Source organism: Bombina bombina, chromosome 1 (assembly GCF_027579735.1).
Source record: "Bombina bombina isolate aBomBom1 chromosome 1, aBomBom1.pri, whole genome shotgun sequence".
Lineage (NCBI taxonomy): Eukaryota > Metazoa > Chordata > Amphibia > Anura > Bombinatoridae > Bombina > Bombina bombina.
Genome location: NC_069499.1, coordinates 611,697,300 through 611,724,833, shown reverse-complemented (window position 1 = coordinate 611,724,833; position 27,534 = coordinate 611,697,300). Strand labels below are relative to the sequence as shown.

General features: G+C 37.0%; 1 protein-coding gene across 4 annotated transcripts in view; it reads left to right on the top strand.

Annotated features, from left to right (window-relative positions):
* The first annotated feature begins 575 nt into the window (after positions 1-575).
* Positions 576-27,534, top strand: part of LOC128639045 (uncharacterized) — a 52,078-nt gene continuing 25,119 nt past the window's right edge. The window contains exons 1-3 of one of the 4 annotated variants that reach the window (XM_053691206.1): positions 576-605; positions 4,093-5,240; positions 24,767-24,973. In XM_053691206.1, coding sequence (XP_053547181.1) covers positions 4,106-5,240; positions 24,767-24,973 — 1,342 coding nt within the window. In that variant the 5' untranslated portion in view covers positions 576-605; positions 4,093-4,105. Of the gene's footprint in view, positions 606-628; positions 1,012-4,092; positions 5,241-24,766; positions 24,974-27,534 lie in introns of those variants that run through there. The other 3 variants (XM_053691198.1, XM_053691195.1, XM_053691188.1) reach the window with 3 other exon arrangements.

Below are 27,534 nucleotides of genomic sequence, written 5' to 3'. Positions count from 1 at the left end.
ACGGTATATAATATGTGTGGGTACAGTAAATGAGTAAGAGGAAAATTACAGCTAAACACAAACACCGCAGAAATGAAAAAAAAACATTGTCATTAAGGGTAAGAAAATTGAAAAATGGGGTTAATAAACAAATGCCCACTAACAACAATACAGAGGGTCGATGTTTAGACAAAATAAGGATCCTATAGTATTGGTGTCAATGGGCAGAGAAAATTAAAGTCACTCATGCAAAGGAGACATTTTCTCTAAAAAAAAAAAAAGTGCCAACTCACACCAAAGCCAATGGGACTTTTTAATTTTACTTTGACAATATAAAAAACAATTAAACATGCTGCTTAAAATTAACATGAGCACACAAGGAAATTTGTTGCAAGAACACCGCCACTTTCCCAAAAATGATCACCACCTAACTCATGATGTAAACAACAGACCTCATTCAATTGTTCAGTGCAGTGTTCAATACAAACATAAAGTGGATGCATAAAAACAGTTTAGGCGTCTGCGTCTATACCCTGTGAAACCACAGGATGGCACATCTGAGACGCTTCATCAGAAATCCATAGGAGTTATGAAACGTTAGGCCTCTGGGTATCAGGATACAAACAGTAGGTTATTTATGTGACAGGTTACTTGACCATATCCCCAACACGAATTATACTTGTACTGCACATCCCACCCATGGCTCTCTGGTGGCACATAAAAGCCGTATCTCAGCTTGCACACACAGCTGCCAGAGAGGCACCTTGCAGAGCACGCAGCTTGTTATTTGCCCCGGAAATTCTTCTAGTTGCCTTGGTGATCACAGACAGCCTGAGAGGAAAACAATGCCCGAGTCCTGATTGTAACTTGAGACATTAACAGCCTGAATCCGGTAGAACACCGGGACACAAGAGCTAAACAGCGGGAGTACAGCGCACTGTATTCTGGGGGACCCTTGTGAGCTGCGGTTACGTTGGCTGTGAGAAGAACCGGATTTGTTTGTAAATAGAAATACGTGAGCAGTGTACTTGTGTGCGTATGATACTGTTGTATGTGTCAAGTGATGTGCTATACACCTATGTGTGTATAACGTTTTCTTTCCGCATTTATTAGCGAGTTACGTGCCATATTATGAGGGAAATTATCTATTGGTGTAATTTGTAAACGTGTTTGCATCTGTGTATATAAAGATCATGTTTATATGTGTATATAAAGATCATGTTTATATATATATATATATATATATATATATATATATATATATATGTGTGTGTATATAAAGATCATGTTTATATGTGTGTGTATATAAAGATCATGTTTATATATGTGTGTATATAAAGATCATGTTTATATATGTGTGTATATAAAGATCATGTTTATATATGTGTGTATATAAAGATCATGTTTATATATGTGTGTATCTAAAGATCATGTTTATATATGTGTGTATATAAAGATCATGTTTATATATGTGTGTATATAAAGATCATGTTTATATATGTGTGTATATAAAGATCATGTTTATATATGTGTGTATATAAAGATCATGTTTATATATGTGTGTATATAAAGATCATGTTTATATGTGTATATAAAGATCATGTTTATATATGTGTATATAAAGATCATGTTTATATATGTGTATATAAAGATCATGTTTATATATGTGTATATACAGATCATGTTTATATATGTGTGTATATACAGATCATGTTTATATACAGGGAGTGCAGAATTATTAGGCAAATGAGTATTTTGACCACATCATCCTCTTTATGCATGTTGTCTTACTCCAAGCTGTATAGGCTCGAAAGCCTACTACCAATTAAGCATATTAGGTGATGTGCATCTCTGTAATGAGAAGGGGTGTGGTCTAATGACATCAACACCCTATATCAGGTGTGCATAATTATTAGGCAACTTCCTTTCCTTTGGCAAAATGGGTCAAAGAAGGACTTGACAGGCTCAGAAAAGTCAAAAATAGTGAGATATCTTGCAGAGGGATGCAGCACTCTTAAAATTGCAAAGCTTCTGAAGCGTGATCATCGAACAATCAAGTGTTTCATTCAAAATAGTCAACAGGGTCGCAAGATGCGTGTGGAAAAACCAAGGCGCAAAATAACTGCCCATGAACTGAGAAAAGTCAAGCGTGCAGCTGCCAAGATGCCACTTGCCACCAGTTTGGCCATATTTCAGAGCTGCAACATCACTGGAGTGCCCAAAAGCACAAGGTGTGCAATACTCAGAGACATGGCCAAGGTAAGAAAGGCTGAAAGACAACCACCACTGAACAAGACACACAAGCTGAAACGTCAAGACTGGGCCAAGAAATATCTCAAGACTGATTTTTCTAAGGTTTTATGGACTGATGAAATGAGAGTGAGTCTTGATGGGCCAGATGGATGGGCCCGTGGCTGGATTGGTAAAGGGCAGAGAGCTCCAGTCCGACTCAGACGCCAGCAAGGTGGAGGTGGAGTACTGGTTTGGGCTGGTATCATCAAAGATGAGCTTGTGGGGCCTTTTCGGGTTGAGGATGGAGTCAAGCTCAACTCCCAGTCCTACTGCCAGTTTCTGGAAGAAACCTTCTTCAAGCAGTGGTACAGGAAGAAGTCTGCATCCTTCAAGAAAAACATGATTTTCATGCAGGACAATGCTCCATCACACGCGTCCAAGTACTCCACAGCGTGGCTGGCAAGAAAGGGTATAAAAGAAGAAAATCTAATGACATGGCCTCCTTGTTCGCCTGATCTGAACCCCATTGAGAACCTGTGGTCCATCATCAAATGTGAGATTTACAAGTAGGGAAAACAGTACACCTCTCTGAACAGTGTCTGGGAGGCTGTGGTTGCTGCTGCACGCAATGTTGATGGTGAACAGATCAAAACACTGACAGAATCCATGGATGGCAGGCTTTTGAGTGTCCTTGCAAAGAAAGGTGGCTATATTGGTCACTGATTTGTTTTTGTTTTGTTTTTGAATGTCAGAAATGTATATTTGTGAATGTTGAGATGTTATATTGGTTTCACTGGTAAAAATAAATAATTGAAATGGGTATATATTTGTTTTTTGTTAAGTTGCCTAATAATTATGCACAGTAATAGTCACCTGCACACACAGATATCCCCCTAAAATAGCTATAACTAAAAACAAACTAAAAACTACTTCCAAAACTATTCAGCTTTGATATTAATGAGTTTTTTGGGTTCATTGAGAACATGGTTGTTGTTCAATAATAAAATTAATCCTCAAAAATACAACTTGCCTAATAATTCTGCACTCCCTGTATGTGTGTATATAAAGATCATGTTTATGTATGTGTGTATATACAGATCATGTTTATATATGTGTGTATATAAAGATCATGTTTATGTATGTGTGTATATACAGATCATGTTTATGTGTGTGTGTATATACAGATCATGTTTATGTGTGTGTGTATATACAGATCATGTTTATGTGTGTGTGTATATAAAGATCATGTTTATGTGTGTGTGTATATAAAGATCATGTTTATGTGTGTGTGTATATAAAGATCATGTTTATGTGTGTGTGTATATAAAGATCATGTTTATATGTGTGTGTGTATATATAAAGATCATGTTTATATGTGTGTGTGTATATATAAAGATCATGTTTATATGTGTGTGTGTATATATAAAGATCATGTTTATATGTGTGTGTGTATATAAAGATCATGTTTATATGTGTGTGTGTATATAAAGATCATGTTTATATGTGTGTGTATATAAAGATCATGTTTATATGTGTATATAATGATCATGTTTATATGTGTATACTATATAAAGATCATGTTTATATGTGTATATAAAGATCATTGCATATGTTTATATCGTGTATTGAATAAGAGCTAGGGGGATTCCTATAGGTAATAATTATGCATAATATTGTTCAGCATTTTAACTGTGGCAGTGCCATATTCACTTTAGAAACAGTGGTACAAAGTTCAAAAACACAGTGATGTGCTCTATTAGTGTCATTTCTGTAATATAAATCCTTGAGTATATAAATACATTGTACACATACAGAATACTGATGCTTCTAGATGTTTATGTGCAGTTGATTTCCATCAATATTTATTTTATTATTTTGCAGTTCATGGAAAAACATGGAGAAGTATGATGAAATATTAAAGATAGGAAGAGGAGCAACTGCTGATGTTTTTCTAATGAGGAATGTAGAGACAAAGAAAACATATGCAGTGAAAAAAATCAAGATAGATGCATCCAAACATTTGAGAACCAGGGAGTCCATCCTTCAAGAAGCAACTATATTGGGAAAGCTTCTGCACCCCCATGTGGTAGCATGCCATGAATACTTCGTTGACACAGAAGATGAACATATATTTATAGTTCAGGACTACTGTGATGGTGGAACATTGGATGACTACATCAAACAAAGGAAAGGTGTCTTCTTGTCGGAAGACATCATAATGGATTGGTTTATCCAGTTGACCATGGCTGTGCAGTACATCCATTCCATGAAGATTCTCCACCGAGATATCAAGACATCAAATGTTTTTCTCACCAAGAAAGGTATAGTCCGTCTTGGGGATTTTGGTATTTCAAAGGTTATGAGCAGTACTATAGACATGGCACGGACATGTGTTGGAACTCCATATTACCTGAGCCCAGAGCTCTGTCAAGACATTCCTTATAGTTCCAAATCAGATATATGGGCTCTAGGATGCCTGCTGTATGAAATATGTTCTTTGAAGCCAGCCTTTGATGCAACAAACCTCATCAGTCTTTTCTACAAAATCGTAAAAGCAGACTATCTGCCACTTCCTGATGTCTTCTCTATAGACTTGCATAATTTGGTTAAAACTATTCTGGACAAATGTCCAGAAACTAGACCTAGTGCAAACTGCATTCTTAATTTAAGTTTTGTCCAGGAACATTTAAAGATGTTCATACAGAAAAATGAATTTCAGCTATTTAAGCAGGTTCTGGAAAAGAAAGACCAGAAGGAGACAGCTTGCACATTAGATGTTCGCAGCAAAACTTCAATGACTCAGTATGACCATGCTAAAGTTGAGTTGAGATCAAAGTCAGCTCCATTAAATTCATACAAGCCTGATCTTAGCACATGTGAAATGTGGGATCAAGAGGAGCTGTCAGGCACTGAGGATATCTCAGAATATTCTGAAGACTTTGACAATGATAGTTTGTCTTCTGTGGAAGAAGATTTAGAAGGGGCTCCTTGCAATCCTTGTGAAAATGAAGATATTCCAGAGGAAATAGGTAAATGTCTATGACTGGATTGTGAAATTAGTTACTATTGTATTATTATCAACTTAAGGACAAGGCCATTTCCAATTTCCTTCCCTTAAGGACCAGGGCTATTTTTACATTTCTGCGGTGTTTGTGTTTAGCTGTAAATTTCCTCTTACTCATTTACTGTACCCACACATATTATATACAGTTTTTCTCGCCATTAAATGGACTTTCTAAAGATACCATTATTTTTATCAAATCTTATAATTTATTATAAAAAAATATAAAATGTGATGAAAAAATGTAAAAAAGCACACTTTTCCTAACTTTGACCCCCAAAATCTGTCACACATCTAAAACCACTAAAAAACACCCATGCTAAATCTAAATTTTGTCCTGAGTTTAGAAATACCCAATATTTACATGTTCTTTGCTTTTTTTGCAAGTTATAGGGCAATAAATACAAGTAGCACTTTGCTATTTCCAAACCATTTTTTTTTTTTAAATTAGCTATAGTTACATTGGAACACTGATATCTGTCAGGAATCCCTGAATAACTCTTCACATGTGTGTGTATATATATATATATATATGCCACCATTTCACCGCCAAATGCGATCAAATAAAAAAAATTGTTTCACAATTTTAGGTTTCTCACTGAAATTATTTACAAACAGTTAGTGCAATCATGGCGCAAATGGTTGTAAATGCTTCTCTGGGATCCCCTTTGTTCAGAAATAGCAGACATATATGGCTTTGGCATTGCTTTTTGATAATTAGAAGGCTGCTAAATGCCACTGTGCACAACACTTGTATTATGCCCAGCAGTGAAGGGGTTAATTAGGTAGCTTGTAGTGAGCTTGTAGGGTTAATTTTAGCTTTAGTGTAGAGATCAGTCTTCCACCTGACACATCCTACCCCTAATCTCTTCCTGACCCCCCTCAAACAGCTCTTTTCCCTCCCCCACCTCACAGTTGTTACCGCCATCTTAAGTACTGGCAAAAAGTCTGCCAGTACTAAAATAAAAGGCAATTTTTTTTTATATATATATATATTTATTTTGCAGTGATGGATCCCCTCTCAGCCCCCAACCTTCCTGATCCTCTACCTATCTTCCACCATCTTGGGTACTGGCAGCTGTCTGCCAGTACCCATTTTGCCATAATACATGTGTTGTTGATGGGGTTTTTTTTTTTTCCCCCTAATCATTTTCTGTAGTGTAGCTGCCCCCCTCAACACCCTCCCCCCTCCCTTTACAAAAATGTATTTCTCTCCCTCATCAATGCAGCATGCACGTGCACCCGCAGGCTCCTGATGTACTGCGCGCACTAGCCCTCTCTGCATCGACAACTCTGCAACTCTGTTTCTGCAGTGCCCCACTCGTGGGGCATGCAGAAATAGCGCAATCTCGCTATTTTGAGCGAGATTGCGGCAGAGAGAAGCCCAGGACTGCAGCGATGTACAGGGTACGTCGCTGGTCCTTAAGGGCATAACAATCAACGTTGTACAGGGTACGACGTTGGTCGTTAAGGGGTTAATGAGTTGGTATATTACTTTGTACTAGCAGTTCTACATGTATTTCATGAGCTATGTATCTTTGTTTTCATAATGTCAAACAGCATTATTTGTCACTGTGTGATTGATTAGTGTAAGGAAGTGAAGCTGTCTACCCTTGTGTTACTAGTCATATGGTCATCAGCTGTAATAATTCTCCTCAGATGAACTTTATTATTTTTATAAATTATTTCAAAAGAAGTCAACAAAAAAGTGTATGGTTGAATCCTGATTTGTACATGAAATGTAACTTACAATTAGTCACCTACACTATTATCTCCTGCTGACATCATTATCTTCTATGTCACATGAGTCCTAGCTCCTTATAAAAAGCCTAGGTTTTGATTGGGAAAAGTTGTTGCCCTCATGGCAAGTAAGTTTGTCCCTCTTGTACTTGACTTTCCCTGGGGTACTAGGCTCAATTTTACCCTCTTTACTACTGGCAGTTTCAGAGAAAAACTTGCCCAAATTACTGGAGAATATTCAGCATTTTTGCTATCACTTTATTTAAACAGAAATAGAACCTTTATTTTTGTTTTGTTGCTGTTTTTTTGTACCTATCAAAACCATTATATATATTTAAGTAGATGACCTAAGGTATTCATCTAGGCCCTATTGTTATATATCATACTACCATTTGACCTCCAAATGCGATCATATAAAAAAAAAAAGTTAACTTTTTCGCAAAGTTTAGGTTTCTCAGTGAAATTATTTACATACTGCTTGTGCAGTCGTAACACAAATGGTTGTAAAAGCTGCTCTGACATCCCTTCTGTTCAGAAATAGCAGACATTAATGCCTTTGCCATTTTTTGCACAACACACTTCTGAAATTCCTGGCAGTAATGGGGATAATCAATTTGCTGGGTTGGGTAATATTTATTGTAGTGTAGTGATTACCCACCCACCTTCCTCCTCCGTGATCCCACCATCTTAGGTACTGGCAGACAGACTGTCTGTATGCAGTTTAGTGCTTTTTTTTTATTATTATTATTTTTTCATTTTATTTTTATTTATTACTTTTTCTGAAATGTAGGGATACCTTCCACCTACCAGCTCTCTAACCACCCCCTCCCACTTGCAGCCACCATATTTGTTACTGACAGTTATCTGCAAGTTTATAGTTTAGGGCTTTATTTTATTATTTATTTACTGTTGTTTTTCAGAGTGTTAGGGATCCCCCTTCATCCTCCCCACCGCCTCCTTCAAGTGATCGATGCTTAGGGAACCACTCTCCTCTAATTTTCCCTTTTTCTGTAGTGTAGGGACCCTTCCCTACCTCTCCCTTACCAAAAATGTTTCTGTAGCGTAGGAAACCTTCCACCCTCCCGCGATGGGCTGCTTACCTGCCTCCCTCTTTCCTTCCCACACCTCTCATGGCACCACTGCTCCGGATAGAGACAGTGGCACTGTCTTTGTTGCTCTCTGTATCAGCGATCTGCCTTAATATGGTAAGGGAGCATGATCAGATGATTAAAATTTCAATGGCAAACATCTGCTACCTAAAGGGGTAAAATGCAGACATTTAAAAATTGCAGACTTGTCCCTTTAAGAGACTTAGGGCTAAGATAAGAGGTTTCAAACCCTCCCCCCAACTCCCTTACTCACACTTTATAACTCCTTGTATAATCAGGGGAGTTCCAGCCCCCTGTTCCTTTTGGTAAGAGGCAGTGATGGGGAAGGAGACTGCAGTCTCCTTCCCCGGCTGCTCTGCAGGGGGTCCCCAGGATCTAGATTGGAAGGGGGACCCCCAGGATGATGACCCGTTGTCGTCATTGTCACTGCAGAATAGATGCACATATTTACAAGATGTCACTATGCACATTTAAGAGGTTTAATTATCCTTTGAGGGCTGAAGACAGACCAGATTTTAAGGATATCTCATTGTGAACACGTGCGTCAATCATTGTCTTGGGTATTTCAAATTTCTTACCCAGAGTCAACTGGTCTGTCCCAAGCCCTTCAGGATTAATGATGGATAACCCTGAGAATCTAAAGAATTTATATTTGTATAAACCCAAATTTTTACAAACATTTTTGAAAAACCCCTCTTGCTTCTGTGAAAAAATTGTACTTGTGCAGCATTTAATGAGTGAGGCCAAAAAGCAAATTCTCTAACTTTAGATTTCGTCTCTCTAAGGAACTTGGATAGGCACAATATTTACAGTTAATTTACTAACTTTTACAGATTACAAATGGAGCACCAAATTATCGCGCACCTGCAAACGTGGCAAAATTGCTTATTTGTGGGCGATTGGTTTTTGCTACTGCGAGCTCGCGGTAGCAATTAGCACTTGGAAAATTACCAGAGATCCAATCTCAGATTAATTTTCTAAAAGTGCCCCAAATGCCCTCAAAATAGAGGACATATTAGTTTTTTATATTAAAAAAAAATAGCTTTATTTAAATAAAAAACAACTGCACTCGGCAGTTATGAGGGGCTAAAGTTGGTGGGAGTTTTTTTTTTTTTTTAAACGGCACTAAAAAGTGCCTTTACATTGCAGTCTACGGGGACTGTGTGTTCCCAGTATATTCTTATATCAGTGGCGTATTTAGGTTTCATGCTGCCCTGGGCACTCTAAATTCTGCTGCCCCCCCAAGAAGCTTTTTTGGCCATAATATTTTTTTGCACAGAGAGCAACGTGAATTTAAAAAAAAAAAAAAAGTAATCGCATTTCCAAAGTAAATGTTCACTAGGACTTGCAAAACACTTGCATACACACATACACAAGCAAACAAACGCGCGCACACACACATAGTCACATGCACGCATGTGCACACATATATATATATATATATATATATATATATATATATATATATATTAAAACAAGATAAGAAGACTGCGCTATCCTAATGTTGTTAGATAAAATGTTGTAATATTATAAATAACAAGTATGCATAAACACATAAGAATGAATAATAAATAATATACAATAAATACTTGCACAATTAAAAAAGTCAAAATAATAGAAAGTCCATGAATAGTTATATTCAGAGAAAAAGGCAGCTGAACTGAATAATTTCGTGAAGATTCCCACTTAATCTTCACTAAATCAATATAGAAAAAAAGTCTTTTGTTCTGCGCCAAATCTCTGTGGACATATAATATATTACAGGGGAAGAAGCTCCCCTATATCTAAACACTTACTTAGAAAAAAAAGCGTTATATATATTTATACTGAGTTTCTTATGAACTGCCATTGTTAGACAATATCAGATTTGAATATATACATATACTATGCCCTATTCCCTATCCACCTCCATTTCCCATTGTTCAATGTGTGAAATAAGTATTGTCTGTGTGCATTCAGTACCTTAATGGTTAATAGGGGTGTGTTGAGCGCCAACCAATAACCATGTTTTGTAACCTTTTTAAGATGGCACTCACCTGTGCCAAATCAGGTTTATGAGTACGGCAATAGCCGAAACGCGTAAAACCTGATACTTCTGTGCGTGTATCATGTTTGCTGTTTTAAAATTGAAGAAATAAGGCTGTTTTTATTCATACCATATGGATATTGGGATCGATTTTTTCTCTTTTTTCTATTTCAATACTGGGATTACAAGGAATCCTTTTCCAGATACCCTCTATCCTTAAGCATCTTAGAAGTGACTGAGGGCGGATAAAGTGGAGCCAACACAGCTACCTTGGCGATACTGTTTTCACAAGACACCTTCGAAGTTCGGGATTGGTTGACCACCCACCACGTGACCTAACTCACGAATTCGCATTGGATGTTTGCACCTGGAGGCAAGCCGGAACTGGTTCAGTGAGGAGCCGCGTAGCTAAGGTGCTTGCAGGGACAGCACCTGTTGGGCAGCGGCTGATTTGACCGATTGTTCTTTGCGGGGAGACGAGCAGTTGGAGCGCCTGGACGTCTCTATTTCCGCATGAGTGGATGCTCGTCGAACGGAGTATGGTCAAGGTGGGTGAGTCTATCTATCACACAAGTTAAAGAACTTATCTGTTAATCAAGGTGGAGTAATTATTGCTCGACAGAGCTCTTCTCATTATATCGCCTAAGGCTTTTAAGTATGAGCTGTGAACTGCCATTAATATATATCGGCTAACCAAGGGTTAAAACACGGAACCCTCTTTCTTTTTTCTCATTATTTCCTTGACTCTGTGTTTACCCGAGTGTGGCCGATTTAAGTTGCTTCTTATTTGCCTCAAGCCTATAAACATGGATACCGCAATTGATTGCACACAGTACTATTCACTCATTAGTCTAAATGATCAGGATTTGGAAGGTTTGGAACTAGAAGAATTCTTTTCATCAGTATCTATGGATGTCAAATTGGGAGATTTGTTCCATAACCTGGAAATTTTGAGACTCAAGGAAATAAGACTCAAATTAGACTCCTGGATACTCAATAAATATCTATCATTACATATGATTCCCAGGGGTCTACGAGTAAAAAAGTTTCCAAATTTTGAAGTGACTGATCAAGATTTCATCAGAGAATGGAATAGTATACTCTCTGAATGCTCTTTAAGACTCATGGGTATGCTTATTAAATACAAAAGCGATCAGTTAATTATGGTTCGAAATGATATTGCAAAGTTACAAGCTGAATTGAATAACTTTAAACTCAGTGATGAATATGTGTGTTTTGATGTGATGTTGAGGGATGTTGTCGAATCTTCAAGACAAGATTTAATTTCTATAAAACATACTAAGTTTTTACGTGACCAAAAAGATTATTCTGACAATCAGGTCTTTATTTGGCAGAGATTATATAAGCGCAATAGAAGACACTTCAACAATGCACAATCAAAACAAAATAAAAATAAAACTAAAGACAATACCAGTAGCACTAGTACTGCAGATAATAACCAATGTATGGTTGCTAATACTGACATACAGCCATATATCCCTCATCACAAGAAGAGAAAGAATAATAAAAATAAAAAAAGAGTTACTTTCTCTGATCCAGAGACAACTGATGATGATTTTTCATCACAGGGAGCTTCCACCTCTGGTGATGAGGGATCGGGTGCGGAATATAATGAACATCTGGAAAACAGTGGTGAAGAGATAGAACCCGGACCACTAGTCAAAGTTCAATCTAATATAGGTACTACACCTAAAAATACACAGGCTAAACAACAAAACTTTGTACATTCAAATACACAACCAGAATCTGATATTTCGCAACAAGTTGCAACAACATCGCAGGTTTTTCATGTGGTCAAAAAACGAACGAGGGGTGGGGGGAAACAGGCCTACACCCCAAAACACAGATATACCCTGAGAGACCCCAAACAAATAAAATAGCGACTTCTAGTAGTGTTATTAATTTGTCTTCATACACACTAAACAAAGCTGAGACTAAGATTTTGGAATTGGGTTTGGGCTTTTGTCCAAACAGGAAGTTTAATCTCTTCCAAACCATAATTGACTTGAATCGATTTATAAGGAAGATAACATTAAATAAACATTTTGAGATGACAGCTAAAGCTGATGACACTAGATCTTGTATATCTAATACTACACACCCCACAAATCTTACCTTTCAAGAAGCATGTAGTGTCACATCATTGGAAAGCTTAGAAAGGGAATCCACAGTAGTAAGTACAATCACTGATAATAAATTACCACAGAGAAAAGTTGCCTCTAATTTTTATCCTATACACAATAGAGGCAAATCTTTGGAGGTTTTCCATAAACGAGTAGTGGATGACTTAAAAAAACTTAGTTTATCCTCTGCTCCTGTTACACAAAATCTTTCTAGATTAGAAAGAGAAGCGATCCTCTCTATACAAAACAATGACAATATTGTGATAAGGCAATCAGATAAGGGAGGCAGTGTGGTGGTGTTGGACTGAGTGGAATATGTAAATGAGGCATTGCGACAACTAACTGACCATAACACATACTCTATTGTGGACCAAAATCCAACAAAACTCTTTCAATATGAGCTTGGGCAGATGTTGGATGATGGGGTTGACTTAGGTATTTTTGATCAACAAACAGCAGACTCTTTATATGTAACACATCCTATCATCCCCATCTTCCACCATCTGCCCAAGGTACACAAGAGTGTAACTGATGTAAAGGGTCGCCCAATTGTATCAGGAATTGGTTCCCTTCTGGAGCCTTTATGCGATTGGTTGGATGGGGTATTGCAGCCATATGTTTTGGCTTTACCCAGTCATATTCGTGACACCTCACATGTATTGGGTATGCTGGAGTGTATTGAGTGGCAGAAGGATTATAGTTGGCTGACCATTGATGTGGTCTCTCTATACTCCAGCATACCCCATGACATGGGCTTAAAGGCCATTGAATTTTTTCTACAGTCCAGTGCAGACATGTCATCAGAAAATATAAGATACATTCTACGTATCACCCAGTATCTATTAGAGCATAACTACTTCTGCTTCGAGGGGGTTTTTTACCTCCAGAAAAGGGGCACAGCTATGGGGGCCAAGTTTGCCCCCTCCTATGCGAACCTATACATGGGCTGGCTTGAGCGCTCTTTTATTTATGGAGGTGAGAGCCCCTTGGAGGCAGAAGTGGTTTTCTATCGTCGCTTCATAGACGACCTGATTTTTATCTGGTCGTCTAGTGAAGAACAAGCCCAAATTTTTCTAGGTTTCCTAAATGAGGCAAACCATGGTTTAAAATTCACACATGAGTGGCATCCCTCTAAGGTTAATTTTTTAGATGTCACATTAACTGGAAACCACATAACACAAAAGATTGAGTCAAAACTCTATAGGAAGCCCATCTCAGGGAACACAATCCTTCATCATAAAAGTGGTCATCCTCCACATGTATTTAGTGGCATTGCAAAGAGCCAGTTTCTAAGGGCAAAAAGAGTTTGCAGTAGTGAAAAAGATTTCCATGCAGAAACAAAGGAAATCAAACAGAGATTAAAAAACAGGGGTTATCCCCCAAAATTATTAGACAATGTATCCAAAAAAGTGGTCACATCGGAGAGAAATCCCCCCAAAAAACTGCAGAATAAGATGAATGAGCAAGAAAGACAGCTCACTTTCATCACCCAATATTCTTCAGATTATTCCACTGTATGTAGCATCATCAGGAAATATTTTCCTATTCTCCTGGGTGATGTACATTTAAAAACGACAGTGGAAAAAGGATTTAGGTGTGTCTACTCCAAAAATCTATCCTTGGGCAACCTTTTGTCCCCCAGTCTCTTACCATCCAACAAAAAGAAGAAAAGTTCCTGGTTACAGGTCAATGGCACCTACAAATGTGGGGACCATAGGTGTAAGGCCTGTGATACTGTTGTGGAAGGCAGAAACTTCTACTCGTGTTCAACTGGAGATAGGTTTTTGTCTAAAGGATGTATTAAGTGCTCCAGTGTTTATGTTGTGTACCTAGTAGAATGTCAGGAGCACTCCAAGCAGTACGTTGGAATGACAAGCAGGGAAGTCCGAACAAGGATAAGAGAACATCTTGGTTATATCAAAAATGATAAACCATGTTCGGCACTATCCCGACATTTTATTGAGGTGCACGGCAAGGACACTGGATCCTTTAAGTGGCGAGGCATTGAAACTGTTAACTTGCCCCCCAGGGGAGGAAATAAGGATGAACTTTTGGCAAGGCAGGAGGTGTACTGGATCATGAAGCTAAATACTCAGATACCAACTGGATTTAACTCCGAGTTTGACATCATAAATCATTGGCAGTAATGATTGGCTTCATGGTCCAGTACACCAACATATTAATATATATATTTCCAATAAATTTCAAATTTCTCATTTGAAATATTTCCTGAAATAATAATTTTTGCAATAATCTCCTGTGGGACCTACTGCTTATGATAAATTTAGAAAGATGGTATAGACAGGATGATATAGGGTTTTTATATATAGGCATGTTCTTTAATGATATATGTTTTGACATGAACATATGCACTATAGTTATCATTTTCAGTCTAGAACATTTAATTAATTTTTTTTAAAAATACAATTGATATACAAATAGGGCATACGTTCATATAACCAGTATAATAATTGCAGCTTGAACCTCATGAATGCCATGGCTAATCTGTTACCTGTTAAATGTATTAGTTTTTGAATTCTTTAATCATATGTATACTCCAAAGGTTATGATAAACTGATATATATATTTATTGTTTATTACTAATATTATGTTTATGAAAGGTCTTTATGATTAGCAAATGCTCTGGTTTCGTTATTAGATATGTTTATCTCATAGAAATTTTACAATATCATGTCTCTTGTTCACATGGATAAACATATACTGTGTAGTAGGCTCTTGAGAAAAAGAAAAAAAAGCGTTATATATATTTATACTGAGTTTCTTATGAACTGCCATTGTTAGACAATATCAGATTTGAATATATACATATACTATGCCCTATTCCCTATCCACCTCCATTTCCCATTGTTCAATGTGTGAAATAAGTATTGTCTGTGTGCATTCAGTACCTTAATGGTTAATAGGGGTGTGTTGAGCGCCAACCAATAACCATGTTTTGTAACCTTTTTAAGATGGCACTCACCTGTGCCAAATCAGGTTTATGAGTACGGCAATAGCCGAAACGCGTAAAACCTGATACTTCTGTGCGTGTATCATGTTTGCTGTTTTAAAATTGAAGAAATAAGGCTGTTTTTATTCATACCATATGGATATTGGGATCGATTTTTTCTCTTTTTTCTTAGAAAACCTCAATCAATATGAGGTAAGTAATCACCCTTGGAATGATAATCCACGTAAATCTCTGCAGCTCCTATTAATTGGATCCGTTCCTATAGGGACCTGAAGCTGTATTCACCTATTGCTGTGTTCTGAGGCAGTGATTAAGATCCTCTCCGAAAACGTTAATGGCTCATGCAGATTGTGGACTTACTCACTCACAAACTGGGCTTTGACTTAGTCACTCATGTAATAGTATTTATATTGCAACCAGGGGCGATTCTACAGCTTAAAAGGACACTAAGCGCCTCTTGCATTTGTGTGATAATATACTGGTTTCATGCTCCCTAGAGAAGCCAAAAAAGTAAATTCTCCAAGCTGCAATGTCCACAATCTGCATGAGCCATTAACATTTTCGGAGAGGATCTTAATCACTGCCTCAGAACACAGCAATAGGTGAATACAGCTTCAGGTCCCTATTGGAACGGATCCAATTAATAGGAGCTGCAGAGATTTACGTGGATTATCATTCCAAGGGTGATTACTTACCTCATATTGATTGAGGTTTTCTAAGTAAGTGTTTAGATATAGGGGAGCTTCTTCCCCTGTAATATATTATATGTCCACAGAGATTTGGCGCAGAACAAAATACTTTTTATATATATATATATATATATATATATATATATATATATATATATATATATATATATATATATATATATATATATACAATATTTTACAAAAGTGAGTACACCCCTCACATTTTTGTTAATATTTTATTATAGAAAAAAAGGAGGATCCACAGTAGTCTTCACTCTCAAATCATTATATAAAAATCCATTTTATTTAGAATAGTTAAAACATATAATACAGGATATTGGAAAAAGGAAAAAACTTAGTCCAGCCAAAAAATCACATCTGACCGGTTTCGGTCAAAAAGACCGTAGTCCTAGGCATACCAGAAAAGCACAGGTGTGTGCTATTTAAAGCTAAAACACTAGTGAATGCTTCGATGAGAACAATGGCTAGAGATTGGCAAAAGTTTCTTAAAGGTACATATACTTGATCAATTTCGAGTAGAATTAAGATCCAGGGATAGATATAACAATTACACAACAAATAATAACGCATATAGAGTATCCAAAACTTATCGTGAATAGCATACTACCTATGGGCTAAAAGTGAACACCATATGCTCTTAAGTAAACATTAAATGCTAAATATAAAGTTTATGGTATCCTGCGATAAATGAGTATGTCATACTTATTGGAATTAGGAGGCAAAATACTGTATCAGGACATTAACCCCCCTAATGAGTAATTCAAACCCACCCCTTGTAATCCCTATAGATATTAACTGATCAAAGGACTTTAAAACCAAACTAATAACTGTAATAAAGACAGTGCCTAATTAATAAATAATAACATGCTAAGTTTGAAGTGTAGGGAAGGGACAAATACTATTATACATGAAACCAACAAAAAAATTGGTAAAATGTCTGCACCAAAACAAAAAAAATGCTTTCTATCAGCATCTTTGTACATATAACTTATAGAGTTAATATTTACTTTATATGATTTACAAAAAAAAAATTATAAAATAAAACCAAGAAGATATATTAAGGGCTCAGGCCCTAGTTATATGGGCATAAAAGGTAAAAATAAAGGGACAAAACGTCCCCCCATTTATTACAATAATTAATGTTATCATATTCAGAATTGAAACCTACTGGAATCAAGCTTTTTAACTTAAAGATCCAGTAGATTTCTTGGCGACAGAGTAATGACAATTTGTCCCCTCCTCTGACTGGCTTTCTGATTTGTTCGATTGCTCTCCAACTAAATGTCCTCACATCTTGATTATGTACTTCCAAAAAATGTCTAGATAAAGCGGAGCATGGTTTTTCTCCTGAAATATACGAGAGATGTTCTCTAATACGGGTACCTACATCTCTAGTGGTCCTACCCACGTAGTAACGGTGACATTGTGTACATTCAATTAGATAAATAACAAAAGTACTCTTACAATTGACACATCCCTTAGTGTGTACAATCTCTCCTGTATGAAGAACCATAAAGGTTTTACCAACATGGACATAATCACAAGAAGTGCACACTCGTCTACCACATTTATAATTACCTTGGCAATGTAGCCATGAATTTTGAGATGTGCCATCCTTGAGCAGACTCGGGGACAGTATATTACCAAAAGAGGCACTCTTTTTTAGCTACAAACATACATCCATTTTTAATAGTATGTCTGAGTTTCTTATCACCCATGTATCGATAAGTTTTTATTCACTTGATATGCCTGTTTCTACGGCTTAGAGACATTCAAAAGGGAACTCCTATCAATTTTGTTAAAGGGACACTGAACCCAAATTTTTTTCTATCATGATTCAGATAGAGCATGCAGTTTTAAGCAACTTTCTAATTTACTCCTATTATCAAATTCTTTTCATTCTCTTGGTATCTTTATTTGAAATGCAAGAATGTAAGTTTAGATGCTGGCCCATTTTTGGTGAACACACGGTGTTGTTCTTGCTGATTGGTAGGTAAATTCACCTACCAATAAACAAGTGCTTTCCATGGTGCTGAACCAAAAAAATAGCTTAGATGCTTTCTTTTTTCAAATAAAGAAAGCAAGAGAACGAAGGAAAATTGTTAATAGGAGTAAATTAGAAGGTTGTTTAAAATTGCATGCTCTATCTGAATCACGAAAGAAAAAAATTGGGTTCAGTGTCCCTTTAACCATAGCAAATGCTTTGTCCACAATTTTTATTAGGGTTCCCTAAATCTGGACTTAAGGTTTTTACTCTCCTCAAGGAAGACCTCATGTATGGTACAGTTACGGCAAAGCCTTAAAAATTGCCCTTTGGCTATGCCCTTAAAGACATGCCCAGGGTGGTTACTTCTTGCATGCAACAAACTGTTACCAGCAATGGGCTTCCTATATAGAGCTGAAACCACTTTACTTTCACAAGATAACCCAGTTAAGGACACATCCAAAAAGGACACCATGCTTTTTTACCATTTGTATGTAAATTGTAAACCAACATCATTGGTGTTCAAATAATCAACAAACTCAGCTGCTTTAGATGAATCTGTCAACCATACTAACAACAAATCGTCGATATAGCGCATATATTTAACAATATATGTAGCTGAGTAGATACAGGTACCTCCATAGACGTGGGACCGCTCCCACCACCCCATAAAGAGGTTAGCAAATTTTGCCCCCATAGCAGTCCCACATCTCTCTGGAGGTAGTAGCATCCCTGAAACAAAAAAAATTTTTGTTCCAGCAGAAACTTAACTGCTAAAACCACAAATTCCTTCATCTCTGAAGTAAGGTCAGTGTATAGATCAAGAAAGAATTCTACTGCTCTAAGGCCATAGTTGTGGAGGATGGAGGAGTAGAGTGATACAACATCAATTGTTAACCAACTGTTCTCCTCCCCCCACACAACCTCCTCCATCTGACTCAAAACATGGGTAGTGTCCCTGATATAGCTAGGTAATAAGGGAACAAGAGGCTGTAGAAACTGATCTACCCATTTGGATAATGATTCCATTAGGGAACCAATTCCAGCAACTATCGGCCTGCCCTTCACATTAATCAAGCTCTTGTGCACCTTAGGGAGGTGGTGGAAGATGGGAACAATAGGATTAGATACCACCAGCGTTTTAGCTGTCTCATAACTCAAGAGCCCATCCTCCACCGCCTTATCAATAAGATGCCTTAGCTCAATACCAAATCTTATAGTGGGATCCCCTGAAAGAGGAACATATGTATCAGAGTCCTCAAGTTGGCGACATGCTTCAGTTATATAACTGTCCCTGTCCATCCCCACAACACTACCGCCCTTATCCGACTGCTTAATGACAATCTGGTCATTATTTTGTAGGCTTGTGAGAGCTGCCTTTTCTTTTATAGTCAGATTATGGGTGCCGGCAGTTGTGGTCATGGACAAGTCGGTTAGGTCTTCAACCACCCTCTGATGGAATACTTCCAAGAATTTGCCCCTTGCTTGTAAAGGGTAGAATAAGGATTTTGATTTTAAAGTGGGTATATTTGTACTAAAACCACCCTCATTACCTGTTCGAAGACCCTCTAGAGAGACTAAAGAGCAGATATCAGCAAAATCAAAAGAACTACCCACTACTGTACTTTGTGAAGCCGAATCAGAGTCACCAACTAAATGATGGCCATCATTATTAAAATATTTGCGCAGAGTTAAATCGTGCACAAGTTTATTCACATCAAGGATAGTCTGAAATAAATCAAAACTCCTTGATGGAACATAACCTAGCCCATGGCTAAGTACCCTGCATTCAGCTTCAGTCAGATCATAGGTAGAGATACTGATCACCGTCTCTACTGGTACTTTCGTTGCCTTTGATTTCTGATCCTCTGGGGATACCTGGGTTGTTCTATGGAACTCCCTTGTACAGTTTGAGTAGAGACCCCCCCTGGAATTGCCTCTGATCCTCCTGAAAAACCTGGGGGTGAGAGTATTGAGTAGTACCATAAGGGCCCGTTTGCTCAATATAAATTTTGGGACGTGCACCCTTATCCTGTGAACCCTTCAAAATACTTTTATTAGTTCCCAATGGAACAGCTAGTGGAATAGATGTTTGCAAATTATTTAAAGATGAAATAGGCTCCTCATCACCTGATGTGCCCTCAAAGCTGGAAGCAAACCTGTCCTCATCAGAGGCATCCACCTCTGAATTAGAGAACATGACCTTCTTTGGGGGCTCATGTGTGATTGCCTGTGCTTGTTGTTTTTTATTGTTATTTTTAGTATAGTAATGTCCCTTGTTCTTATTCTTATTTTGCTTGTGTGTACTGTTACCTTCAGTAGGCTGATCATGTACATTAGAATTGGACCATGATTTATGTCTTTGGCGACAACGCCAAACATATACAGTGTTTTGAGAGTAAGCTTTTTGGTCTCTTATAAATTTTGTATGTTTAGTTTGAATAACTAATTTTTTAGAGTGCTCTATGGTTTGCTTAAATTTAATTTCAAACCTAGTATATACATCACAGCCTTTAAATGTATCCATATCAGACTGTAAACCAGCAAGCTTTAGTTTTACTTCAGTAAAAAGGGTATCTTTGTATTTGATAAGGAGAGAAATTAAAATTAAAGAGCAATTGGTCAGGGCTTGGTTCCAACGACTGATAAAATCCTGATCTTTGATATCATAGGTAGGGAATTTATTCAATCTCAGTCCACGGGGCACCATTTTCAAATCAAGATATTTAGTCAGAATCTACTTATCCCATGTAAGCTTTTGTTCTTTTAGTTTCAGATTTTCAAAGTCTTGGAATAAATCTCCTAATTTAGTTTTAGGGGAATTGTGTATAAATATATCCTCCAAATTAAATAAATCAAGATTGTCCTCATCAATCTCTCTAAAGGACAAGGATTCCATATCCATTTCCTGTACTTCCTCCATTGAAGAAAATATATATTAGTAAACACCAATATATAGTTAGTCCAAAACCACTGCCTATAAATCAGATATTAACGCTTAGCCACATAAAAAGTCCCAAATGAAAAAAACACAGTGTAAATAGTATCAGGGAATTGAGTAAAGAAGTGTTGAAACACGAACACTGTGTATTACAAAAATTAGCAATTTGGCAACTTGTCAGTTCATGTGAAATTGTAGACAGGCTCTGCATATAAGCTACTAAAAACTTGAGGGTGAGACTAGACCGAGCATATTATCAGAAATAACTCCATCCCTCATAAACCTTCTAGTCAGAAAACCAAGGGATAATATGGGGAGAGTTTATAGAGAACAGTCCAAATGAAAAAAAAAATATTTTATTATATCTTTTCATGTGACAAGACTGAAGAAATTACACTTTGCTACAATGTAAAGTAGTGAGTGTACAGCCTGTATAACAGTGTAAATTTGCTGTCCTCTCAAAATAACTCAACACATAGCAATTAAAGTCTAAACCGTTGGCAACAAAAGTGAGTACACCCCTAAGTGGAAATGTCCAAATTGGGCCCAAAGTGTCAATATTTTGTGTGGCCACCATTATTTTCCAGCACTGCCTTAACCCTCTTGGGCATGGAAGTTCACCAGAGCTTCACAGGTTGCCACTGGAGTCCTTTTCCACTCCTCCATGATGACATTACGGAGCTGGTGGATGTCCACCTTCTGTTTGAAGATGCCCAATAGGGTTTAGGTCTGGAGACATGCTTGGCCAGTCCATCACCTTTACCCTCAGCTTCTTTAGCAAGGCAGTGGTTATCTTGAAGGTGTGTTTGAGGTCGTTATCATGTTGGAATACTGCCCTGCAGCCCAGTCTCAGAAGGGAGGGGATCATGCTCTGCTTCAGTATGTCACAGTACATGTTGGCATTCATGGTTCCCTCAATGAACTGTAGCTCCCCAGTGCTGGCAGTACTCATACAGGCCCAGACCATGACACTCCCACCACCATGCTTGACTGTAGGCAAGACACACTTGTCTTTGTACTCCTCACCTGGTTGCTACCACACACGCTTGACACTATCTGAACCAAATAAGTTTATCTTGGTCTCATTGGACCACAGGACATGGTTCCAGTAATCCATGTTCTTTGTCTGCTTGTCTTCAGCAAACTGTTTGCGGGCTTTCTTGTGCATCATCTATAGAAGAGGCTTCCTTCTGGGATGACAGCCATGCAGACCAATATGATGCAGTGTGCAGCATATGGTCTGAGCATTGACAGGCTAACCCCCACCCCTTCAACCTCTGCAGCACTGCTTGCAGCACTCATACGTCTATTTCCCAAAGACAACCTCTGGATCTGACGCTGAGCTCGTGCAGTCAACTTCTTTGGTCGACCATGGCGAGGCCTGTTCTGAGTGGAACCTCTCCTGTGAAAACGCTGTATGGTCTTGCCCACCGTGCTGCAGCTCAGTTTCAGGGTCTTGGCAATCTTCTTATAGCCTAGACCATCTTTATGTAGAGCAACAATTCGTTTTTCAGATCCTCAGAGAGTTCTTTGCCATGAGGTGCCATGTTGAACTTCCAGTGTAGAGTGTGAGAACGATAACACCAAATTTAACACACCTGCTCCCCATTCACACCTGAGACCTTGTAGTACTAACGAGTCACATGACACCGGGGAGGGAAAATGGCTAATTGGGCCCAATTTGGACATTTCCACCTAGGGGTGTACTCACTTTTGTTGCCAACGGTTTAGACATTAATGGCTGTGTGTTGAGTTATTTTGAGGGGACAGCAAATTTAAACTGTTATACAGGCTGTACACTCACTACTTTACATTGTAGCAAAGGGTAATTTCTTCAGTGTTGTCACATTAAAAGGTATAATAAAATATTTACAAAAATGTGAGGGGTGTACTCACTTTTGTGAGATACTGTGTGTGTGTATATATATATATATATATATATATATATATATATATATATATATATATATATATATATATATTCTATCATACAGGCATACACAGACACACACACACATATCTATCTATTGCTGCAATGTATATAAATAAATAAAAAAACCCCACAGATTTCTTGAAACAATATTTCCCTAACACAATACTGAGTGTTGAAAGCCAACAACTAAAGACAATAGCTAGCTGAATAAATGAAAGGCTCAGAGTTACTTCTAAACTGTAAGCTCCATAGGCACTCTCTTCTAATAACCCCCTAGAATGTAAGCTCATTGGGCAAAATCTCCCATTATATACCTGTATAATACTTCTAAAAAAACTGCAAGCTTCTTTTAAATATAGCCACAAACATGTGCTGCTCCCCCCCCCCCCCCCCTCCAATCTGTGCCTTGTTTACCTAGGCCAAAATACGCCCCTGGCTTATATACATATATATGTATGTGTTTATACACATATTAACACATACATATATATATATATATATATGTATATATACATATATATTTATATTTGCTGTCATCACTGTGTGACTTACCCCCTTCACTGTGTGCAAGGTTCTGATGCCGTCTCTGACGGAATCAGAATGAGGCTCCCATTAGAACCTATAAAAGCGCACTCTCATGGGTGCAATGCTTCCTACCAATTTCTGTCAACTTCTAATACCAGCGCACATTAGCGTGTGCTGCAAAGTGGAGCGATAATATCGCTTTATTGAAAGCGTTATTTAGGGCTCCACTTGTAATCTGGCCCTAATTGTTTTAAATGGTTATTGCCGTATTATTTTCAGTTTGTTTACACTGCTTTTTAACATATTCTCAAGGAAAGAAATATGTTCCACATATGCATTATATACTTTTATTTGTTTAGAAAATCCCTTTAACACTTTTAGTACTTATCAAAGGATAAGGAATAAGACAAACCTATATGTATACTAAAACAAACTTGTGAGATAATTATCATTCTCTATGCTTTTCTCCAACCCTAACTATATATTTATATTTAGTCATCTTTCCAGACCTAACATAGGACCTCTAATTGTTATATATGCACACCATGGATCAATTCACATGAGGAAATTTGAACCCCATTTTTTTCATAATAGAGTAAGTAACTATATGAAAAGTCAAAGGTCTAGGTAGTGGCTTTTAGGTGCTCATTGTGGCAACAGAAGACGTCAGACAATCATAGTCATATTAGATATAGGAGAGAAACTCTCTATCCCTTGAGCAATCAGGTGACATTCTAGTGGGTAAGGCAAATCTAAAGAAACCCTTACCTAACGTTTAAAGTTTAAAATACTTCATAATCTAAACCTGGAGAGTCCCAACATTCAGTTAAAGAGTTTCTTGTCATTATAGCTGTCGTGATTGTCATAGTAATACCAATTACTTGGCAGCAGTTAATAATTGTTTATGTTTCATTGTGGTTTAGATTAGAAAATAGTCATGGGTATTTAAACAAATTGGGCACATGAGAAGGTGTCATTTTATGTTAGACAAGGCTGGACATTTTGATGAATATGAAATAAAGTGTACATTATTTTACAAGATACTCTTTAAAGATGACACTAAAATCACTTTTTATCTCTTGTGGCTGGTGAGTGTGTCATTTTTGGAGATCTAAAATCTGTCATTTGTGTATGAGAGAGACAGAGAAAGAGAAAAAGACATAAATAAGGTAGGGGTTCACACATGTATATCACACTTACAAAGCCAGCATATTTAGCTACACGTAGTTTGAAAGGTTCAAGACAAGGGTATTTTTACAAACCTATGTAAAATAATTGAAAAGTAATAATCTTGGAACTGTGGTTTCCTAGTGCCCTGAATTTGTCAACTTCAAAATAGAGGAAATTTTAAGAATATCTGTTTTGCATGAAAGTAATATCTTTAATAATTTTTTTCCTTATCCTCTTTCAGTTTCTCCAGTTTCTGATGATGAAGATGTTCCTGATTATCCAGATGACTTTGAAGAAGATGAGGAGAACACCCTGGAGATGGTGGTCAGCCATGCCAGATCAGCCATGGAAGTAGTAGCAGATAATGAGACCTTTCAGGATGATCGCAGTGAATTAGAAATTCACAGTGTGTGTGCTACACTCATGACTCTACGACAGCAATGTAAAGGTACAAACGGAGGGCTCTGCTAAACAATAGTCACAACTAAACACCAGATACAGTCTGATAATAAGCATGTATGAACCAATTTTATTGACTAGTTGAACACAAGTTTAAAGGGTCATAAATCCCAACATTTTTCATTCACAATTCACATTAAACATACAATTTCAAACAAATTTCCAATGCACGTCTATTATCAAATTTTCTTGTTATCCTTTATTGAAAGCAGGAAGCTAAGCTCAGGAGTGTGCAGGTGTCTGCAACACTATATGGCAGCAGTTTTGCAACAATGTAATACGTTAGCAAAAGCACTAGATGGCAGCACTATTTCCTGTTGTGTAGTGTCCCAGAAGTGTGCATGCTACCTATCTAGATATCTCTTCAACAAAGAATAACATAAGAACTAAGCAAATTTGATAATAGAAGAAAATCGTAAACTTTTTTAAAATTTTATTTTTAACTGAATCATGAAAGAAATTTTTTGGGTTTCAAAAAAAAACAAAAAACTTGCCACTTCCACACCTGATTTCAGGTACACAGCATATGGTGGCTTAGTGTGTTAAATGATTATCAGTTTCTTCTCTGCTTAGCCATTTCTCAACCCTATACTACAGCTATTATAATATTAGTTACTTACCAGTGGTATTTGTGGAATGAGGATTATTCTGTCAGTCTAAGTAAGGGATAGGGTTACTTATTTGCTATACTATGTATCCAATAATTTAAACAAGTGTATTATGTTAAATGCTGGTTTCAGAAGCTTGTATGGCTGTAAATGTTACACATTCAGCGTTAAGCCATTTGCTAAAGCTGTTTTTATTTTTTACACTCATTGCTTATAAATATTAATTTCAGTTATTTTTCATAACTTTTTTTTTCTGCAGCCCAAGCACTTTTAGAAAATAACTTCAAATATAAGGAGAAAAAACTGTAGCATCTGAAAAAGGGTTTTTGTGTCATTTTCTATATTGTGCATGGGAGTTATTGTTTCCTAAATATTTCAAACACAAAATTTATAGGGACACATTAAAGTGATGGTAAACTAAGACCCAGTGAAACATGCGATCGTATGTAGAATAAAAAAATAAAGTGACTTTCATTGATGAAAACGCAGCATTTTTAATGTTGTTTTGTAAATTTTTAACATTTATAAGCTTAAATTTCACCTACGATCCTCCACCTGTACAACCGCCGCCATTTATTTCCTATATATGTCACTGAACCCAATTTTTTTCTTTCATGATTCAGATAGAGCATGTAATTGTAAGCAACTTTCTAATTTACTTCTATTATCAATTTTTTTTTCATTCTCTTGCAATCTTTATTTGAAAAGAAGGCATCTCCGCTAAGGAGCCAGCAAATTGTGGGTTCAGAACCATGGACAGCACTTGTTTAAAGGTGCTGTCCAATCAGCAAGGACAACCCAGGTTGTTCACCTAAAATGGGCCGGCATCTAAACTTACATTCTTTCTTTTCAAATAAACATACCAAGAAAATGAAGACAATTTGATAATAGGAGTAAATTAGAAAGTTGCTTAAAATTGCATGCTCTATCTGAATTACAAAATAAATTTTTGGGCTACAGTGTCCCTTTAAAGGGACATAAATCAACATTTTTTTTCTTTCATGATTCAGATAGAAAATACAATTTTAAACAACATTCCATTTACTTCTATTATCCAATTTGCTTCATTCTTTTGGTATCCTTTGTTGAGAAAGAATCAGTGCTTGGAGCTTGCTGAACACATTGGGTGAAAAACAGTGCTTGGGGTGCATCAATTGTTGCTCTATTATTAAGAGTCCTTATTTTACACATCCACAAAATGGTTACAAATGTTATCACACACATTATACATGTGAGCGTGGCTATGTGGGAGAGACAACAAGACGTGTCAAAGATCGCATTAGTGAACATAGAAGTAACATTTGCTGTAAGATATTAACTGCCCCAGTAGCAGCCCATCAAATTAATCAGTTGAGGTTCCAGGTGATTGAAAGGGTTAATACCCCGAGACGTGGAGGTAATAGAGAGATCTTATTAAAACAACGTGAGGTATTTTGGATTTTTAAATTAGATACCTTAGAACCTAAAGGCATGAATATAGAATTAAATTGGTCAGTGTTCTACTGATCATGGTAATGAAATTTTGTATTATGAATTTACAGCAAAATGTATCTGTCTTAAAGGTACACTGAACCCAAACATTTTATTTTGTGATTCAGATAGAGCATGCAATTTTTAGCAACTTTCTAATTTACTCCGATTATCAAATTTTCTTTATTCTCTTGGTATCTTTATTTGAAAAGCAAGAATGTAAGTTTAGATGCCGGCCCATTTTTGGTAAACAACCTGGGTTGTTCTTGCTGATTGGTGGATATATTCACCCACCAATAAACAAGTTCTGTCCAGGGTCTAAACCAAAAATTAGCTGGCTCTTTACCTTAGATGCCTTCTTTTTCAAATAAAGATAGCAAGAGAACGAAGAAAAATTGATAATAGGAGTAAATTAGAAAGTTGCTTAAAATTGCATGCTCTATCACAAAAGAAATTTTTTTTTGGGTTCAGG